At 36.8% G+C, this 19,349-nt stretch overlaps 1 protein-coding gene across 13 annotated transcripts in view; it reads right to left on the bottom strand.

Moving 5' to 3' along the window:
• Positions 1-3,137: 3,137 nt before the first annotated feature.
• The window catches only part of FAM184A (family with sequence similarity 184, member A), a 51,566-nt gene continuing 35,354 nt past the window's right edge, over positions 3,138-19,349 (bottom strand). For 2 of the 13 annotated variants that reach the window (XM_005858932.2, XM_005858936.2), the window contains 7 exons: positions 17,952-18,136; positions 17,369-17,515; positions 9,437-9,554; positions 7,968-8,072; positions 6,694-6,750; positions 5,094-5,296; positions 3,138-3,492 (listed from right to left, as the gene is read on the bottom strand). In XM_005858932.2, coding sequence (XP_005858994.1) covers positions 3,411-3,492; positions 5,094-5,296; positions 6,694-6,750; positions 7,968-8,072; positions 9,437-9,554; positions 17,369-17,515; positions 17,952-18,136 — 897 coding nt within the window. In that variant the 3' untranslated portion in view covers positions 3,138-3,410. Of the gene's footprint in view, positions 3,493-5,093; positions 5,755-6,693; positions 6,751-7,967; positions 8,073-9,436; positions 9,555-13,392; positions 13,555-17,064; positions 17,148-17,368; positions 17,516-17,653; positions 17,692-17,951; positions 18,137-19,349 lie in introns of those variants that run through there. The other 11 variants (XM_005858933.2, XM_005858937.2, XM_005858929.2 and 8 more) reach the window with 10 other exon arrangements.

A 19,349-nucleotide genomic window follows, 5' to 3' on the forward strand; every position in this document is an offset into this window, starting at 1 on the left:
GGAGTTCCTGGGCGGGGCCGACAGAGCGGCCGCCCCAGGTGGAATGGGAAGGTGTGCAGTGCTTCAGAGGCATTGTCTGGAGTACGCTTTTGACTCTACCAAACCCAAAGCCACGAAGGTTTTCCTCCTGTGTCTTCTAGAAGTTTTGGAGGATTTTATGTTTACGCCTATGATCCATTTAGAGCTAATTTTTGTACCTGCGAAAATACGGTCTTAGGTAACTTCTTTTGCCTATGGATAGCTAGCACCATTTCTTGAAAGAACTATCTATCCTTTTTCCATTGAAAAACCTTTGCATTTATGAAAAATAAAGTTGTCCTTATATGTGTGGTTTAAGACACTCCTATTCTGTGGCCATATCTGTCTTATCCTTACAAAAATATCGTGTTGTCCTTGATTACTGTAGCTTTATAATATAGAGTCGAAATCAGATAGTGTTTGGCATTCAATTTTGTTCTTTTTCGAAGATGTTTGGAATTTTGTGTTTCCGTATGACTCTTAAAACCAGTTTGTCATTTTCTGTTAAAAAGCTGGGGGTTTTGTTGCGGTTGCATAGCATCTGTAGGTCAATATAGGAAGACTTTACAATGTTAATAATATTGAGTCATATGCCCTTTGAACAAAGTAAACCTCGCCATTTATTTAGGTGTTAAATAACTCTCAACAATGTTTGATTTTTTGTTAAATCTATCTCTAACTCAGATTTGCCCATAAAGGTATGCGGGAGGGGGAAATCATACTTGTGGATGCTATGTAAATGATATTTTCAATTTCTATTTCTGATTGTTCTTTTCCAGTGTGTAGGAAGACAATTGAACTTTTAAAATTTATTTTTAAATAAAAAATTAATAAACTTAAGTTTTCAGAGTTTTAGGTTCACAGCAAAATCGAGCAGAAAGTACAGAGTTCTCATATACCCACTGTCCCCACACACCCACAACCTACCCCACTACTGACATCTGCTTACTAGAGTGGTGCATTTGTTACAATGGATGAACCTACATTGACATGATTATCACCCAAAGTTCATGGTTTACAGTAGTTTCACTGTTGGTGGTATACATTCTGTGGGTTTTGAAAGATGTACAATAACATGTATACACTATTGTGGTATACAGAATAGTTACATTCCCATAAAAATCTTCTGTGTTCTGTCTGTTCATCCCTCCCTCCCACCTAATTGCTAGCAACAACTGATCTTTTTGGTGCCATCATAATTTTGCCTTTTCCAAGATGTCATATAGTTGAAGTCATGCAGTAGGTGGGTAGCCTTTCAAATTGGCTTCTTTCACTTAGTAATGTGCATCTGAGGTTCCTCCATGTCTTTTCATGGCTTGATAGCTCATTTCATTTTGGTGCTAAACAATGTTCCATTATCTGCATATACCACACTTTATCCACTCACCAACTGAAGGACATCTTGGCTGCTTCCAAGTGTTGCCAACTATGAAGAAAGCTGCTGTATACATCCATGTGCAGGTTTTGGTGCAAATAAGCTTTCAATTCCTTTGGATAAGTATCAAGGAATATGACTGCTGGAACATATGGTATAGTTTTGTAAGAAACCACCAAATTGTTTTCCAAAGTGGTGGTACCATTTTGTATCCCACCAGCAAGAATGAGAATTCCTGTTGTTCCACATCCTCTCTAGCATTCGGTGTTGTCAGTGTTTTGGATTTTGGTCATTCTAATTCTAATAGGTGTTTCATTGTCCTTTTATTTTGCATTTCTCCAATGACATAAGATGTTGAACATCTTTTCATATGCTTATTTTTATCTCTGTATTTTCTTTGGTGAGGTGCCATTTCAGGTCTTTTGCCCATCTTATTTATTTGTTTGTTTGTTTGTTTATTGTTAACCATCACCCGAAGATATTTTCCATTGATTTTTAGAGAAAGTGGAAGCGAGGGGGAGAGAGAGAAACATCAGTGTGAGAGAGACACATTGAAGGAAGTTGTGGCTGGGGATCGAGTCTGCAACCAACGTACATGCCCTTAACCAGAATTGAATCTGGGACCTGGGTCCCTTCAGTCCATGGGCCAATGCTCTATCCACTGAGCCAAACTGACAAGGGCCTCTTTTGCCCATTTTTAAATCAGGTTGCTTTTTTTCTTATTGTTGAGTTTTAAGAGTACCTTATCAGATATGCCTTGCAAATATTACATGTGTTTGATAAGCTGTGGCCTTATCTTCTCATTTTCTTGACATTGTGTTTCACAGAGCAGATCTTTAATTTTAATCAAGTCCAGCTTATCAATTGCTGCTTTCATGGATTGTGCATTTGGTGGTGTTTGTTTAAAAAGTCATCACCAAACCAAGGGTATCAGGGTTTTTTCTTATGTTCAAGAATTTTCAGTTTTGTGTTTAACACTTAAGTCTATGATACACCTTGAGTTAATTTTTTTGTAAAGAGTGTGAGATCTGTGTCTAGTGTGTGTACGTGGATGTCAAATTGTCAAAGATTTGCCAACTTTATTGCATTTTTATTGTTTTTAATAGTTTATGGAGTCTTTAGGGCTTTCTCTTTTTTTATTGTTCAAGAGTCAGGTAGATCTTTAAACATTTTTCTTTTTTTATTGATTTCGAAGAGGGAGAGGGAGAGAGAGAGAGAAACATCAGTGATGAGAGAGACTCATTGATCAGCTGCCTGCTGCATGCCCCCTACTGGGGATTAAGCCTGAACCTCGGCATGTGTCCTGACCTGAAATCTAACTGTGACCTCCTGGTTCATAAGTAGATGCTCAACCACTGAGCCACACCAGCCAGGCTAGGGTTTTCTGTATATAGAATTATGTCACCTGTAAATAGTGACAATTTTACTTCTTCATTCCCAATTTGGGAATGCGTTAGGAATTATTCTCTTTTGTTCAGTTTTTTGGAAGAAATTGAGAAGGACTGGAATGGCCTTGTAAGTTTAGAGAACAGTTTAATTATAGCTATACAAAGTAATGGAACAAATTAAGATGACATATTTGTCCCTCCTGATTTTGTTATGATTATTGAAACCAAATAATTTAGTATTTTTTAATTATTGTGCAGTAAAACTTTTTGGCACGTCTTACCTGGAACCAAAATGTATTTAAAAATTAAATAAACTTACTTGAAAAAAATGAAAAAACATAAAATGCAAAGCATCATTATTTGTTCTAACAAAATTTATTATGCAGTAATTACAAAGGTTAAAGACTCTTCCATCTCAAATAAAAATAACTATTATAATTACACACATAACATAGTACCTTATAAGAATGATTCCAATAAATATCACAGAAATACAGTGCATTTTCAAATCGGAGAGACAAATCCTTTCTCGTTCACAGTGTTTGACAATAGGAAGGCCTATTCACTTAATGATCCTAAGGTCATGCTCTTAGTAACAGTCCACACAGAGCTGAGCCAACCCAATTCCTTCAGAATGTGAAGTACCGGGCAAACCACTCCTGGCGCTGGGGATCTGGAGAAGCCACCGGGGAAGCTTCACTCTGAGGAGGACTGAATTCATAAAGAGAGAGACATGTAACCCAGCATTAAGCTGCTTTGCAAAACAAAGGGTAAAGCACATAAAACATCAGTGTGGATGACCCCAAGGGGCTTTCTAGGTGGATGTGTGTTAAAGGATCGCTACTCCTCTACCCTAGATTCAGTTCTCCACGCCATGGGGCCTGAGACTACATCAGCAGCTCAGATGAAGTCAGTTCACAATGACCAAAACCAAAAAACAAACAGTTGAGGAAAACAATGTCACCTTCTTTGAATAAAAAAAAAAAAAAATTCAGGCATGACGGGGCATAAGAGAGAACAAGATAACATTCCTCTCTTTCAGTGTCTTTTCTCTTTTGGTTAATTTCAGAATCTGACACAAGCACTTGCTTTTTACAGATGTGTGCTTAAATACAGCTAAAGTAAGTAACTAAACCACAGTGTAGTATTTTTACTATGGGTATATATTTATATTAAACTTTCACTTCATAATTCCATACGCAAATACTCCAGGGGAAAAGGAGTGCATTAAAAGGTCACGTTCCCCTCCATCTTCAAAGTTATATAACTCATACTTATCGTAAGTCAAACTAAAGATTCTTTGGGCTAGTTGAGAAAATAAAAGAATCCCTACCGTCTTTGGGGGAAATTACAAGGCACGCAACAATGTGTAATGGCAACTCCAGTAGTCATGTTCCTTGAGCTCATGCACATGCATCTTACTGATACCTGAACATACCCATGCACAAGGGAAAATAAGCAACACAAAATATTTAGCAGGAGACACATTCAAAGGTGAACTTGACTATTTTTAATTCTTGCCATTTTTTCTATTTAAAATAATTAGTTATTAACTATGTCATTAATCACTTAACCTAGAAAAAGATAGTCTACCTGTAAGACTCTTACTAGTGATGCTGCTGTTAATAAAAATAAGTTAAAAGTAAATAAATTTAAAGCAGCTCATAATCAGTAATAATAAGTAAGCATAAAGCGACAGTACCTTCTGACTTTAATCTTTAATGGATAAATAACTGGATTTTGTTTAAATTTTATTCATTAATATACTTAATACCTCTGAGATGACTTAAAATTGGAATGTCAATTATAAACACTATTTATTTTTTGCTTATGTATATCATTAAGTTCCCAGAGCTTACATATTTTTTATTTTGGTAATAAGCCTGTGTATTTATAAGTAAGCCTGGTAAACAAGAAAGGGAAAAAAAAAGAAACATATAACACAAGAAACAGAAACAAATAAAAGCCACTAAATTAAAACAAATTTTAAGTTCTCTAATAAGGATGATTATTGAAAAATTAGTGACAACACTAAAAATGAAGCAAGAGTCCATAAATATTAAAATTCTAAGCATGGGAATCACATTAACACCTCCCTAAACATTTAGAAAATTGACTAACAAATTGGAAAAAAATCTTTTTAAAAATCAAAAAAGAGTTCTCTAGAGAGGTGATCAATATATTTTGAAAACACTTCACAGTATTTTCCTAGGCTGTTCTTAAAGTAGTAGATTTCTACAATGTCAGAAGATAAATTTCTCAAGTTAAAAAAAAAGTAAAGAAAAAAAAATCACTGGTGAGACGGGGCTCACCTCAAAAATGTCTTGGGCTCTTTGGGTGGCACTGGCTGTGGCAGTGGCTTGTTGCTGTTGAACTCAATATCGTGGACTGGAGAATTAGGAATGGGATCCAGACGGTTAGGATGTCCATTGCCCACTCCACCAGATTCCAGAGCACTTAGATTGGGAACACTCACAAACCTGTTTGTTGGTGATTTATCATTCTTCTTCTTTTGCTGCATTAAAAATAATACATGTGAGGATAGTCCCTGCATAAGGACAAGTGAGAAAAGAGGAATCATAGAAGATATAAATTTGGCATGGGAAAATTTTGGAAGCTTTCTGTTACATTGGGATGTTAACATGAACCAGTGTTACCCAAAGTGTGGTCTGGGGATCCTTGGAGGTGTTCTTTATCTACATGGAATCCTCACAGACAGACATGCTGCCAGGACAGAGAGAATGAGGAAGAAACATTTAGGAATGGTTCACGGGGAAGGGAGGAAGAGGTGGGAAGAATGCCAAGTGGTAAAGAATACTGGGAGGGAAAGGGGGAAAGAAAGAGGGAAAAGAGTAGGTCTTTCAGATAGCACGAGGATTTAGGCTAAAATTAGGAGAAGGTATAAAGTTAAGCATAATATTAAAAGAGAGTCCTGTGAACTTTAGCCATCTGTCAGAGGGAGGCAGTCCTTGCCTGGAAAAAAAGGGAATGAGAAAATGCTTGGCAATACAGTTTGAAACAAATCTCACATTTCTACTTAAGATCTAAAGTTGACTTAGAGAAATAATTTGGTCTTAAATTTAATGCACCATCTTTCTGAAGAGAGAAAATTAAATATGCATAATTAAGTCTCCTTTCCCAATTAATTGGTAGTATCATTAATTGGCTCACAATCTTTTAGAAAAAATTAAAGTGTATAAAACAGATCAATTTTTAAATTTTTAATTGTTCTTTAAAATTAACAGATGAAATGGGGAATACAATAGCAGATTATCAAAATTTATCAGCTTGGCCCTAGCTGGTTTGGCTCAGTGGATAGAGCCTCGGCCTGTGGACTGAATGGTCCCAGATTCAATTCCAGTCAAAGGCACATGCCTGGGTTGTGGGCTCAATCCCCAGTGGAGGGTGTGCAGGAGGCAGCCAATCAATGATTCTCTCTCATCATTGATGTGTCTCTCTCTCCTTTCCTCTCTGAAATCAATAAAAATATATTAAAAAATTGTATCAGCTTGTAAATCATTAACGTTAGTCTATTTTATTCACACCTCTAGAATCAATGAATATCATCTTACTCTGCAGAATAAAAATTAACATGTAAAATACTTTCAATATTCCCATATTTTACTAATTAAATGTATGGTAAATGTATGAAAAAATTTTTGGAAATGACTCCAGAGGTTGGAAAAAATACAATTAATAGATAAGATGGCCCTTTTCCTTTACTTACAAAGTAATAATCTCACTATCTAGACATTGTCCTCTATAGCATAGTCTGTGACCACGGAGTCTCTGATAAGGAGCCTATGTGAGCCTAACTGAAAAAAGAAAGAATAATATTTTCTTCAGAACTATTTGTAGAAATTGAAGTCATTCTTAGGAGTCAAAATAATTAGAAAGTTCTGAGAGATATACCTTTTGCATTTTCTTCTTCCAGTCACCAGAGGGCATAATGAAACCTACTGAAGATTTCTATTTTAAGAAATCAAAGGTATCGTTGGTAAAGTTCTATAGTAATTGTTTTGTAGCAACAAACCTAATTCTAATAAACAATAAATACAAGGAAAATATTTCAAGCATATCTTGTTTTAACAAGTCTCATAATCTTGCTTTATAATTAAAAACTTACCTCACCCTAAATTATGAACTTAAAACTAAAACTGACTACATTCATTCATTCACCAATTATTTATTGCGAGCCTTCTCTGTGCCAGGCAGTATTTTAGGCTCTGGAGATACAGTCATTCTATTTTATAAAACATGTAAGTTTAAAGTTTGGAAATCTTTAATTTGTGAAAGGACACATTCCATGTTCTTAACAGAACTTTTATGGCCTTTGAAAACAAACATTTCTGACTAACAGCCTAACATACCTAAATTAGGCATGATGTACAAATTAACAAACGAATTAAATAATATCTTTAGCACTAGCCCTTTTGCCAAAATACATGTAATCCTATGAAGCCAATATACATAATTATTTATTCCTTATTACTTGCTTTCATCACTAGAATAATTTTGGTGCCTTACAGGTAATAGGATAAAATTTTGCAACTGGACAGATATTTATTGAATACCCATTATACCCAAAGCACTATGACGGGAGTCATAGGAAGCTGGGATACAAAGCTGTATAAGACTTAGTCATGTCCATTTCATTTGTCTCTAAGGCTCTTCTATCCTAAAAGAGTAATAAAGGGTCAGAGTAGGTTATTTTCAATTTTAATTAAGGAAAAGTCGTTAAGACTGAGAAAAGTAAAGTCTTTCTCTGACAGTCGGTCCAACCCAATGTCCGTTAAGATGGCAGGCCTTACTTAGGGGGAGCTGTTGGGTACACAGAGCTGGAGGGTCCCCCAGAAGCTGGTGAGCACTAGGAAATGACAAGAAGTTATCTTGAGGAGCCTTAGAAGATAGTTTTCTTTAGAGATATGAAAAATAAAATGACAGCACCAAAGTTTAATCATATGAATAAAGTGTTATTTTAAGGAGCATTATCAACAAATAAATGAATATTATGGGAGTCTCATTCTGAAAATGAATACATAAAGCTTTCATAGATTTTAGTCCTAGATTATTAAATTTAAGAAAACATATTTTGGAAGGTTTAGCCTATGCTACTCTAAATATTTTACAAAGTTTTAATCAAGTTTTAAACCATATCCCTATTTCACAGTGTGTACAGCACATACCTTAGCCAATGGATTAATAACACCAACAGTAGGACTTGAATTAAACACTTTGTTGAAGTTAGTTTCTCGATTGACTAATTCCAGCTGATAAAACTTATTATCCTCCTATGCAAAAGAATTACAATCATCTCTTAAACATTTTCTAGTGAATGTTTAACAACTTAATTGTTTAAATGCCATTTCATTCAAAATTTAATAAAAAAAACCTGAATGAAGATTTATATACCTTGCTCAAAGATTTTTTAACCTGACTGCCAGTGTCTTAAAGACTGCTGGTGGGTAAGTTTTCAACATCTTTCAAACCCTATGCTCCGGCTCTCTTCTCTACCCTTTAATACCTTTTGCCTTAAGACTGGGTCTAAATGTTTTGTGTGTTCCCATCCATGTTGCAAAGGGCTGACTGTGCAGTTTGGGCCAGCTTAACCTGCATTCGTGGAGCTGTGTGCATGGTTGAGTTGTTTCCACATGTGAAGATGACACTAGGATAGAGCATTATTCTTGAGTCCTGGAAGGATATTTGATCTTGTCTAAGCTCCTCTCTGAGACATCAATGTATGACGGCAGTTGTAAGCACAGACAGAGACAAAGTGAACAGCCCATACAGAGACAAACACTTCGCCTTTGTCTTCACCAACAACATGTGCTAACTGAATAACCGGACGGGTAGAAGTAAACAGAAGTAAATGGAACCGTGTGAAATGTAGGACTGTGCTCTAGTAGAACTAGATTCTTCATCTCTCTCTTAGTTACCACTACCATCATTTTCATCATTAATTTTAGCCCATGTGCCTCCCAGTCCACAGAATCGGGGTGTAGTGGCAAGAGAGTGGAACAACCCATGGCTAGATTCCTGGCTTTGTCACACACTGTGTTGCTTTGGAAACTTACTTTACTCTTTGAAGTCTAATACCTATCCTGTTGTGAGGAAAAAATACAATTTTATCTGTAACACTCAGTAAGAGCTGGAAAATCAATAGCTATTTCTATGGACCACAGATGAACTGAGAATCTTCGAAAGAGAGCCTGTAGCTTAGACTTCGTCGTGACACCTTTTGTCCATGGGAACAGGGTTCCACGGAACACAGTTTAGGAAATTAACTGACTAACCTACAAGAGTACAATGCAGACTAATGCATGAGTGCGCTGACTATTCTTTCCTACCCAATTCTAATTCTGCATGTATAATACAGACACTTCAATAGAACATTAACTGTACATTGACAATGACATATTATTAAACATTTGATATGGACTAAAAATACTGGAAAAAGAGGCACCAAATTTAAATGTTAAAATTACTTAGAATTTCTCTTCCTTGTTCATAACATTTTAATAAACTTTCAATCACAATGCACATAGGTTATACTTTCAATTTTTGTTTAGCATCACTTAAAAATATTTCCCCATGTTTCCCCAATCAACAGTGTATTGATTTGCTACATGGTTACATCAAAAACAAAATGTCTTACAATTAGTTTCTTTATGACATGGTCCCTTTCTGTAAGCATGGCTTTTAATTCTGTAATCATCTGTACATCTTCTGGTTTTGATTCTCTCATTAGATATTTTTCTTCCATTTCTTCTAGTCTAAAAACAAGAAAATCTTTAGCTCAGTAAGATGACTCAGCAAGGTTTGGTAATACCTACAGTTTTTCATATTAGTCCAGTTGAATACACACAAAAACTAAAAACCAAACTTTTTCCTTAAAACTTTAGAGGCTGATGATAGGACTGTTTCAAGAACTAAAGCGGTATTAAAAACTCTCCAGGGTTAGATGCTATTAAAGGCTTTGCTGTGTACTTTTTGAATAATTCATTCATTTTATGCCATTCCAAGAGTATATGGGGTTGAGGTAAGGTAAGCTCTGTAGAAGAAATGATATGCTGAATGCTACTAAATTAGTTGGAAATGTAGGCTTACTATTAGAACTCACCACAAATACAACATTGTGTTATGACATAAGGCTTGGTAACATATACAAAAGGGACAGGAAAAAAAATACAGAGGAAAGGGAAACACATATGAAATCATTCTTTCCTGGTCTATAAGAAATTCAGTTTTAAAATGCTGTTATCAGCTAATCCATATGCACTGTGAAAAAGGTTTATCAGGTTTAAGAGCATTGTATGTCCTTCTAGGCCTAGTCTGCCGTGAATGAAATGACAAGGGAACTGGACCGAAGGCACTGGAGACTAGAATAGAGGCTGCATTTTATGAGCAGAGGAGACATGGACTCTGAAGAGTCTAACGTTTTGGAACAGGGCAGAATTCAGAAGATACACATGGAAACTGCTGGCTTAGTTTGGGAAAAGCACTTTCCACTTTAGAAATTTTAAATAATTAGAACAATTAAAAAATCATTATTGTTTTTAGAATAAAAAGGATAAAACTTAAGCTCAATAAAATTATGGTTAATGAAGATTCACAGAAAAATTTATTCAACCAACAAGATGAATTTGTAGATGATCTGTCTTCAAGGAACTGGTGACCCATGCCCATCCCCTGATTCCAGAGCAGTATCAGAATCTCTGTATTTTAGTAATTTCAGTAAACTCCTCCGCTACCTCAGCCCAAGCTAGAGGTGCGCAGATAACATATTTGGCCCCCTATCCAGTCCCACAGCTAAAGTTCTAACCTGGAGGTGGGGAGGAATGAGGGTGACAAGAGGTGTGGGGTTAGGAAGTAACTGTCTCAGATCAGATGGGATTTTGTCAGTTTAGTGTGAGGTTCCACTATCTCTATTTTTGTTCTTTTGTGACAATGCAGACTGAGTGGAAACTGTGATTCACTGAGCTCACATACAGTGACCTTGCTTTTATCACAATATGGCATTTTATGGACAAAACTTTCTATATTTTATGGGCAAAGGTTTTAAGAAGCTTGAAAAACCAGTCAAAGAAAAAGGCATTTGGGTTTAACACTGGAGTAGCCACAAGATGCCACTGGAGTACTTTCCTTATCATCAAAAGCAAGGTAACATTAACTACTTGCAGCTGAACAAGAATACTTGGTTGTTAATGGTCGCTAACCGCCCCCCGCCCCCCAAAAACACACACACAAATACACTTTATGTCTATCTTTTGTTCTGATACAGCGATATTCAACCTTTTTCATCTCATGGCACACATAAACTAATTGCGAAAATTCTGCAGGACACCAAAATATATATTACTTTTTTGCTGATCTGACAAAAAAAATAGGTATCATTTTGATTCATTCGCACAGAACTGCTCTTGTGTTGGTTGTTCTCATTATTTTATTTGACAATCTAAGGGAAAAGAGGTCAGTGCTCCTGACTAAATCGTTAGGTATTGTATGTTTTAAAAATTCTGTGGCACACCAGTTAAAAATCACTGATCTATAACAAGAAGGTAACATAAAGTGAGTCTAAAATCAGTTACAATTCCCGAGCTACCATTTTGCATAATAAAGGTCTGCTCTGAACCTAAATTCTAATATTTGTTTTCATTTAGCTTAAACATTCTTTACCTACAAAATTATCAGTTAATCTTTTCCACAAAATACCCTTACATCACCACATTTTTTTTTTCAAATACCTGGCTATTAAAGGGAAAAAAATAATTAATTAAATTGGAGAGACAGAATCAACATAAACACAAATGGGAAAGCATTAAAGGAGAAAACAAGTAATATGATATAGATTTAACTTGCAAAAATATTTTCAAAATTATTAGTCTTTTGAAATTCTAATAGGAAGAACACTTGGTCCTACTTTGATACCACTTCAAGTCAACACTAGTTAACTTCCTTCACTTGCCTCACACAACATTCTAAGCCGGCATTGCTTCCCAAAGCTTAGGTGTGAGTGATTGAAGGTACAGGAGATGATTTTTAACTTGTTCTCCTTTAGTCTTTCTGATCACAAGAAGAAGAAAGTCTACTTGGGTCCATATATCTTAAATAACCTTCATAATATATGCTTCTTACCCTGTTTCACAACACTCAGGCAGGCCATGAACATCATGCTAGCTAGAATCTAATAATATTGTTTTATTTTCACAGAATTTACATTTATATAACTATAGCTTAACCTCTATTTTGAATAATAGATATAATTTTTCAGTAGTGATTATGATTTTACTGTAGACATAATTAAGTTTTTCTGTTAAATTTTTAAGTTAAAATGAACCAATTAAAAATATTAAGAAAACAGTATCAGAGGTAGCCAGAAATAACCAAATTCCCAAAGGAAATGTGAGGGAAATACTGCTTTGAGGTAACCATACAAGTACATATAGTCTTTTTACTCAAAATATGGATTCCCATTAAAAGTAATACAAAAAGAGAACAGACAGAAGTAGAATATATAAAATTACCATTCAGGGCCACTGTTGGATTCTCCCCAGGCATGCACTGATATTTTTATTTTTTTATTTTTTGGATTTGAGAATATATAGGTCAATGTCTATGATTTATAGACAACACAAACCTAAAATATAAATGCCGCCCTGACCGGTTTGGCTCAGTGGATAGAGCGTCGGCTTGCGGACTCAAGGGTCCCACCATCGATTCTAACTCTCTATCCTTCTCCCTTCCTCTCTGTAAAAAATCAATAAAATATATTAAAAAAAATAAAATAAAATATAAATGCCTAAAAAGCTGTAAAAACTGTATTTTTAAAAGTTTCCAAGTTGATAGTCCTCCCATGCTGCTTTTTAAAATAAATAATTGACAAAAATATCAGTAAATTGAGAGTTTGAAGCCAAACAAAGGTATTACTAGGCACACATATATTTTAGAACTAGAGGCCCCGTGCACAAAATAAGTGCACTGGGTGGGCGGGGGAGGGCCCCTTAGCCTGGCCTGCGCCCTCTCGCAGTCCGGGAGCCCTCAGGGGGATGTCCAACTGATGGCTTAGTGCTGCAGTGGAGGTGGGAGAGGCTCCCGCCACTGCCGCTGTGCTCACCAGCTGTGAGCCCAGCTTCTGGCTGAGTGGCATGCCTCCTGTGGCAGCGCACTGACCACCAGGGGACAGCTCCTGCGTTGAGCGTCTGCCCCCTGGTGGTCAGTGCACATCATAGCTACTAGTAGTTCTGCCGTTCGGTCTATTTGCATATTAGCCTTTTATTATATAGGATTTTAATTGTATAAAGACCAAAGAACCAGGTTATACCATCCTTCTCTACAGCCTGCAGGAAAAGTAGTAACTGAAGCAGTTTAATGGCAAACATTTTTCCCCAAAAAGAATTGTGGACCCAGATGACTTGTGAAAATGGGACTACTACATCCTTATCTCACAAAGTTTATGAAAATAACCTGAATGGTAATTTAAAAATCAAAGGACAAAAACAGAAAGCAACAGATAAGAGAACTCAAACAAGTTTTAAAGACTAAGTAATTCTGATGTGGTGGGTGCTTCTTTTCAATTGGGGGTTACTGACCTACTTAAAGTCCAAGTACAGAAACTCAGTAATTCCTCCAAGAAGAAATTATCTTTTTGCTTCAGTGTAGTGAGAGTTAATGTTAAATAGACCATTTTTGCATAATAAAGATCTGCCATTCTAGTATATGTTTACATGTAGCTTAAACAGAGTTCTTTAAAACAGCCCATTCTCTCATTTGTTTCTAAAACAAACAAAAACCATGAGGTTTTTTAATTAGCTAGAGGTTTTTTACCAATATACTATATCACTCAAGAAAACAAAAATATTTCTGTAGCCCAGCTGGCGTGACTCAGTGGTTGAGCATCGACTATGAACCTAGAGGTCACAGTTCAATTCCCAGTCAGGGTACATGCAGGGGTTGTGGGCTCAATCCACAGTAGGGGGTGTACAGGAGGCAGCCCATCAATGATTCTCTCTCATCATTGATGTTTCTATCGCTCTCTCCCTCCCCCTTTCTCTTTGAAATCAATGAAGATATATTTAAAAAATATATATTTCCATAGAATGTCTGAAAATCTAAGAAAACTTTAATACCCAGCTCTACAGAAGAGGATTTCTAGTAATCATTCCATGAGATACAGAACTCTTATCACCATTTCTACATTGTTTAGAGAGCACTTTCCATCCTTTAAATCTTTTTCCCCCTCTTCCTTGTAATCCAACGGAATTTGGGGCAGGGACAGAAGAACCTTCCAGCTGCTCCAGAGGCTCCTTGCTCCAGGCTTCAGCTCAGGAGGTTGACACATGTTCCCCTGCCACTACCACCCACTTCCAAGGATCCAGGGGTTTTCTGATTTTGAAGTTTGAAAGCCAGCATGCAGTTGATTAGGAACTTCAAAAAGTATACCGTTAGTCCTTTGGGACAGGCTGGGAATAGTCCAGTGTTGTTCCCCCCAGCTCCTAAAGCTGGGATGGACACTTCCTGCTCACCATCTCTGTCTAAATGCGAGCCATTCAGCAGCTCCAAGAAGGCTGCCTTTAAGAATATGGGGCAGAATTATCCAATAGTCTAAAACTGTGTTTTCTAATATAGGAGCTACTAGCCCACGTGTGGGTATTTATGGTATTTACATTTAAATTAAGTAAAATTAACTGAAACTTTAAAAAATCAATTCCTTAGTCTTGCTAGGCACAGTTCAAATGCTCAACAGCATTGTAGCTACTGTACTACATAGAGCAGATACTGGACATTTTCATTATCACAGAAAAATCTGGATAGTGCAGATCTAAAACGTTTGTTTGTTATAAACTAAAAGAGTAAACACCTAAAGCTAGAGGCAATTATATAATGGCAGTAAGTTTCTGGTGAGAAAGGAAGTATGATTGGTTAGCATAAACCTAGTTGAAGTATAAAACAGATGGTACATTTAGAAAAGTAATAAAATATTTTACTTATGAGTAATACTAATTCTTCACTTACTAAAAATGATCATAATAGAAAAACTAAGTTAGTGATTTACTACCTACTGAAAATCCAGAATGTGCAAAACCATATAAAACAGAATAACGTGAAAACAGAAACATAACCTTTGCTCTTTGTAAATTAACATTCCTAAGGAGACAGGGCACAGGGCAGACAGAGGTCATTCTTTTTGTAAGCATGCTTTCTTAGCGTATACAGTGGGGGATGCCAGGATTTCAGCCTCAGACTGATAAATAACACTGAGGGCAGGAAAAAGGAGAGTCAAGATGATACTGCTGTAATTAACTAGTTATTAATAACTAGTTGCCCGATGCACAAAATTCGTGCAAGGGGCTCGGCCCTTGCAGCCCCGGCTTCATCCAGAAGGTCGTCTGGAAGGTAGTTCGGCTGTCCAGTCTAATTAGCATATTACGCTTTTATTATTATAGATAGGAAAGGAGCAGAAGGGAGGCCAGGCATTATTAGCATGGCCATTTGGGCAGCTTCTCCAGGAAGTTGCAGTTTCACACTCCTCAGGGAACCATCGGCCCATTCCCCACAGATCACTGGGGAAAGGGGCCCAACCAAAAGGAGAAAGATGCATGTGCAGTGAAGTTGGGGTGGCTAAGGAAGGTGACTGTCAGTCACACCTGGGAACAGAGATCCTTGGCCAGAATAGGCGGGGCCACTGCAAGCCGAGGAAAATGTGGAAACACATAATCCCCTAAACAAAGGAGCTCGTGCTCTTGGCTCTTGGCTCTCTTGCATTCGTCCACGTGGCCCATGGCCATGCGGACCCCACACACAATGGACTGATGGACTGCAACAGGGAACACAAACCAAGCTAGCCTGATGCTGGACTGGATACTGCTCCACTGAAGCCACAGCTACGCTTCTTCCTTGGTCCAACAAAGAGAAATGGGACCTCAGAAACTCAGGGGTTTGATTCACAGAAATGAAGCTTTCTACAACACCTCATCCTCTGGTGTGAGTCTCAGAAAATTCCTTGTCTTGGGATGTCACAAGAAGCCCATCCCCATGAGCAACAGATGGGAACGTGGAGCTCTCCCCACACATGATAAAGGCACTGAGGTTTACTGTAACTCATTTTTGCAAAATGCCTGCGGTTATGAGCTCTTCTACATGGCAGGTATCTGAGCTCTTACTGTGGCTCAAATGACCTCCAATAACGGCAAGCAACAAAAATCACTGTGGCTGGGGAAATGATCTCATGGGTCTCCTCACTATTTCAAAAGTAATTTTATGAAGTGGTAAATGTTATAGGAAATTCTCAAAAAAGTTTATTCATGAAACAGTCATTGAGTGCCTACTAATGTGAAAATTTGCATTTATCCAGAGGCCGCTGAAGTAAATGCCAAGGGCAGGAGGTCTATATTGTGTTTCAGTTTACGTGAATGAAAGTATATATATATATATATAATTTACTGTGAGTCTTAATTGGTTAAATGGGTGAAATGTGAGGAGATGATTTTTAGGTTGAGGAATGGAGCTAGGGTAGTAATGACATAGGAGGTTATTCTAGATTGTAGAGGACAACACAGAGAAACTAAGAAAGAAACCAAGAAGGTCAGTATGGCTGAGCCAAATGCAGCAGCCAGGGAATAAGGTGACTATGGGATGAAGCAGGATAAAGTTTATTGAAGCTATGACTTTAACTTTGACTTTGAGACTGAGGATATGGGATTAGTCACTATTTTGACTTTACTGACATATGTAGAGATAATTATATATCTTTTATGGACCTTTTATTAATGGATTGGAAAAGGAGAGACTGAAGGTGAATAAACCATCTACAGCAGCTTAGAGTAGATTAATTCTGAGATAACTTAAGTAGGACCAGGGTTTGGGCCACAGAGATTAAGTAAATGCTAGTTGCATTGACTACAGCAGTTTATGAAATAAGTGTCTAGGAAAGAGAGGGGGCTATTAAACATTGCTTAAAAATTAAGCAATAATTAGAAATTTGGGTTTTAATAATATTAGAGTTACTATGTATGACTTTATTTGTTATATTTTACCTTTATTGATTTTTAAAATCATAAAACAAATGCTTATTATAGACATTCAAACAATATCTAAGTAGAGTATATAACATTAAAAAGAAAGTCTTTGCTCGCCCTTACCCCCAATACCTCCTAATTCTAGTCCCTAAAGGGAACCACTATCATTAAAATTTTGTATTGATTTTTTTTAAGATCTTTTGATCTTTTTATAAAATATGTATTATTAGTATGATCTACTGGTCATAATATGCTCTTTATACTTAACCTTATATTGGGGACATCTTTTGAGTTTTCACCATGGATGACAGTTCATGATCCTCAGGGACAGTCTTTAGACAAATTTTCATCCTAGTAGAATTATAGAAGTAGCAGCTAATAAACATAATCATTCGACTGACTTACCCTAATTAAAAAATGTCATACACCACAATTACCATCTGTAATATACACTTGTTTTCTTTTTTAAGTATCATTTAATTACTTCAAAAGAGTAGCTAAGCTGAGGTAAGACACAGTGCTCCTCAGTTTATTATCGGCATATGAATTTTCTTTAATATAACGTGACTTACGACACTTGTAAAGCTGCATTTATTTCCTTGAGTAGCTCGTTAGTCTTATTAAAATCTGCCCGCATGATATTTTTCTCTCTGAGGTAGTCTGCTGTCATGACATCCAGCTCTTTCTCAAGTCTCTTGTTTAAATCTTGTTCATGCAACCTGTTTAATTTATTTTTGGTTAAGAAAATGTTATTCTCAAGTCAAGCTTTCAAACTTTCTATATTCTACCAGATTTGAAATGGCTTTAGGTACAATATATAGGAAACTAATGGAAATAACCTAAAGTAAGTTACTCACTTTAATCTTCCAGCTTGTTAAAGTTGTCTCCTTTAATGCTTTTTGAAATAACATTTTAAAAGGATTTTAGTTAATTTTATACAATTGCCAAAGTGGATGAATGCATATACATCATTCAAAATATAACATTTCATCTACGTTTTAGATTATAACATAGTCAACAAGGTCAAAAGTGGTCTTCAATATCTTATTAGAAGACAGTCTAGTCATAAAAATAGGCCTGTCTTGCTAAATACCATCACAACAGTCTGTCAGATAACACTGCAAATTCATCCTGATATAATAATGGCATACATACCTCATCTGTTGGTTAGATTCACTTCGTATTCTGAGAATTTCTTTTCCTTTAAATTCCAATTCTTTGGTTAGGGCACTTATATTTTCATGAAGGTGTTGTACCTCCTTATCCAAGTCAGAGATGTGATGCTCTCTGTGCCTTAATTCATCTTGTAGATCTGTTATTCTGCACAACTGCTCCTTACTCTGCAAAATGCAAATAATTCTTAAAAGTTTTCTACATATTTGCTTTCTGTTTTTATCTGAGGCAAAGAAAATGGAACACTGGAATGTCAAATGTAACACATCTGGCATTACTTCAAAAGCAAACTGCTGAAATGAGAACATGTCAGGGCCTCTTCTCTTTCCATATTTATAAGTGTTTATATGCCTACAGCTTCAATAATGCCAGAGCTACAAGAGACCCAAAAGACCATAAAAGCACATTTCCCTCATTTTACGGATGAGCAGACTAAAATCCAAGAGATGATTTGTCCAAGGAAGATTTATAATCAATGGCAGAGCTGAAGTTAGAACACAGGGCTCTCACATACTCAACAAGTTACGTGGTCTACAATAAGATGCTGGCACCATTGTCCTTCAACCTAAAAAGGACCCACATCTATGGAGGCCATCCCAACACACATACACATATATCCCATGGCTTAGAAAGCAGACTATGTCCAAAGGCCACTGAAGTAAATGCAGTTATCTTGTCTGAAAGAGAAATTTCCTTCTGTTTTCTTAGAAGTCAGTTTTCTAACGTTCTACAGGCCTAACTAGACATTGTTGATTTCAATGTTAGCAGCCCACTTGAAGAAAATATAACTTCCGTCCATGATTATAAGGTTGCTCATTTAATACTTTCTAGTAATGAAAAGAAAATTTAGGCTGGTCATTTAACATAGCTGAAGACTAATAAAGTAAAAGTCATAAGTCTAATCTACACTAATAAAAGAGAAAGATGCAAATTAACCATACCTTCATGACGCCCACCAGCCAATCAGGAGTGAGTATGCAAATTAACCCAACAAAGATGTTGGGTTAATTTGCATACGCAGGCGCCAAGTGGCCAGGAGCGTTCCTCACCACCCCAGCTGCTCTGGGACTCTGGGCAGTGTAGGAAGGCAGAAAGGCGGCTCCGGGCCGGAGCGAAGGCGGTGCTGGCAGCCAGGGGAAGGAAGGCCCATTCTTGCACGAATCTTCGTGCATTGGGCCTCTAGTCCTATATAATCTACACTAATAAAAGAGAAACACGGTAATTGGCGTACGACCACTACCCTTTTCATTGGCTAATCAGTGAGTATATGCAAATTAACTGTCAGCCAAGATGGCGGCCGGCAGCCAGGCACTGAAGCGAGCAGGGAGGCTTGCTTGCTGCAGATTCCAACGTTCTCCGCCTCACTTGCCAGCCTCTCAG

Source organism: Myotis brandtii, unplaced genomic scaffold, assembly GCF_000412655.1.
Source record: "Myotis brandtii unplaced genomic scaffold, ASM41265v1 scaffold123, whole genome shotgun sequence".
Taxonomy (NCBI): Eukaryota; Metazoa; Chordata; class Mammalia; order Chiroptera; family Vespertilionidae; genus Myotis; species Myotis brandtii.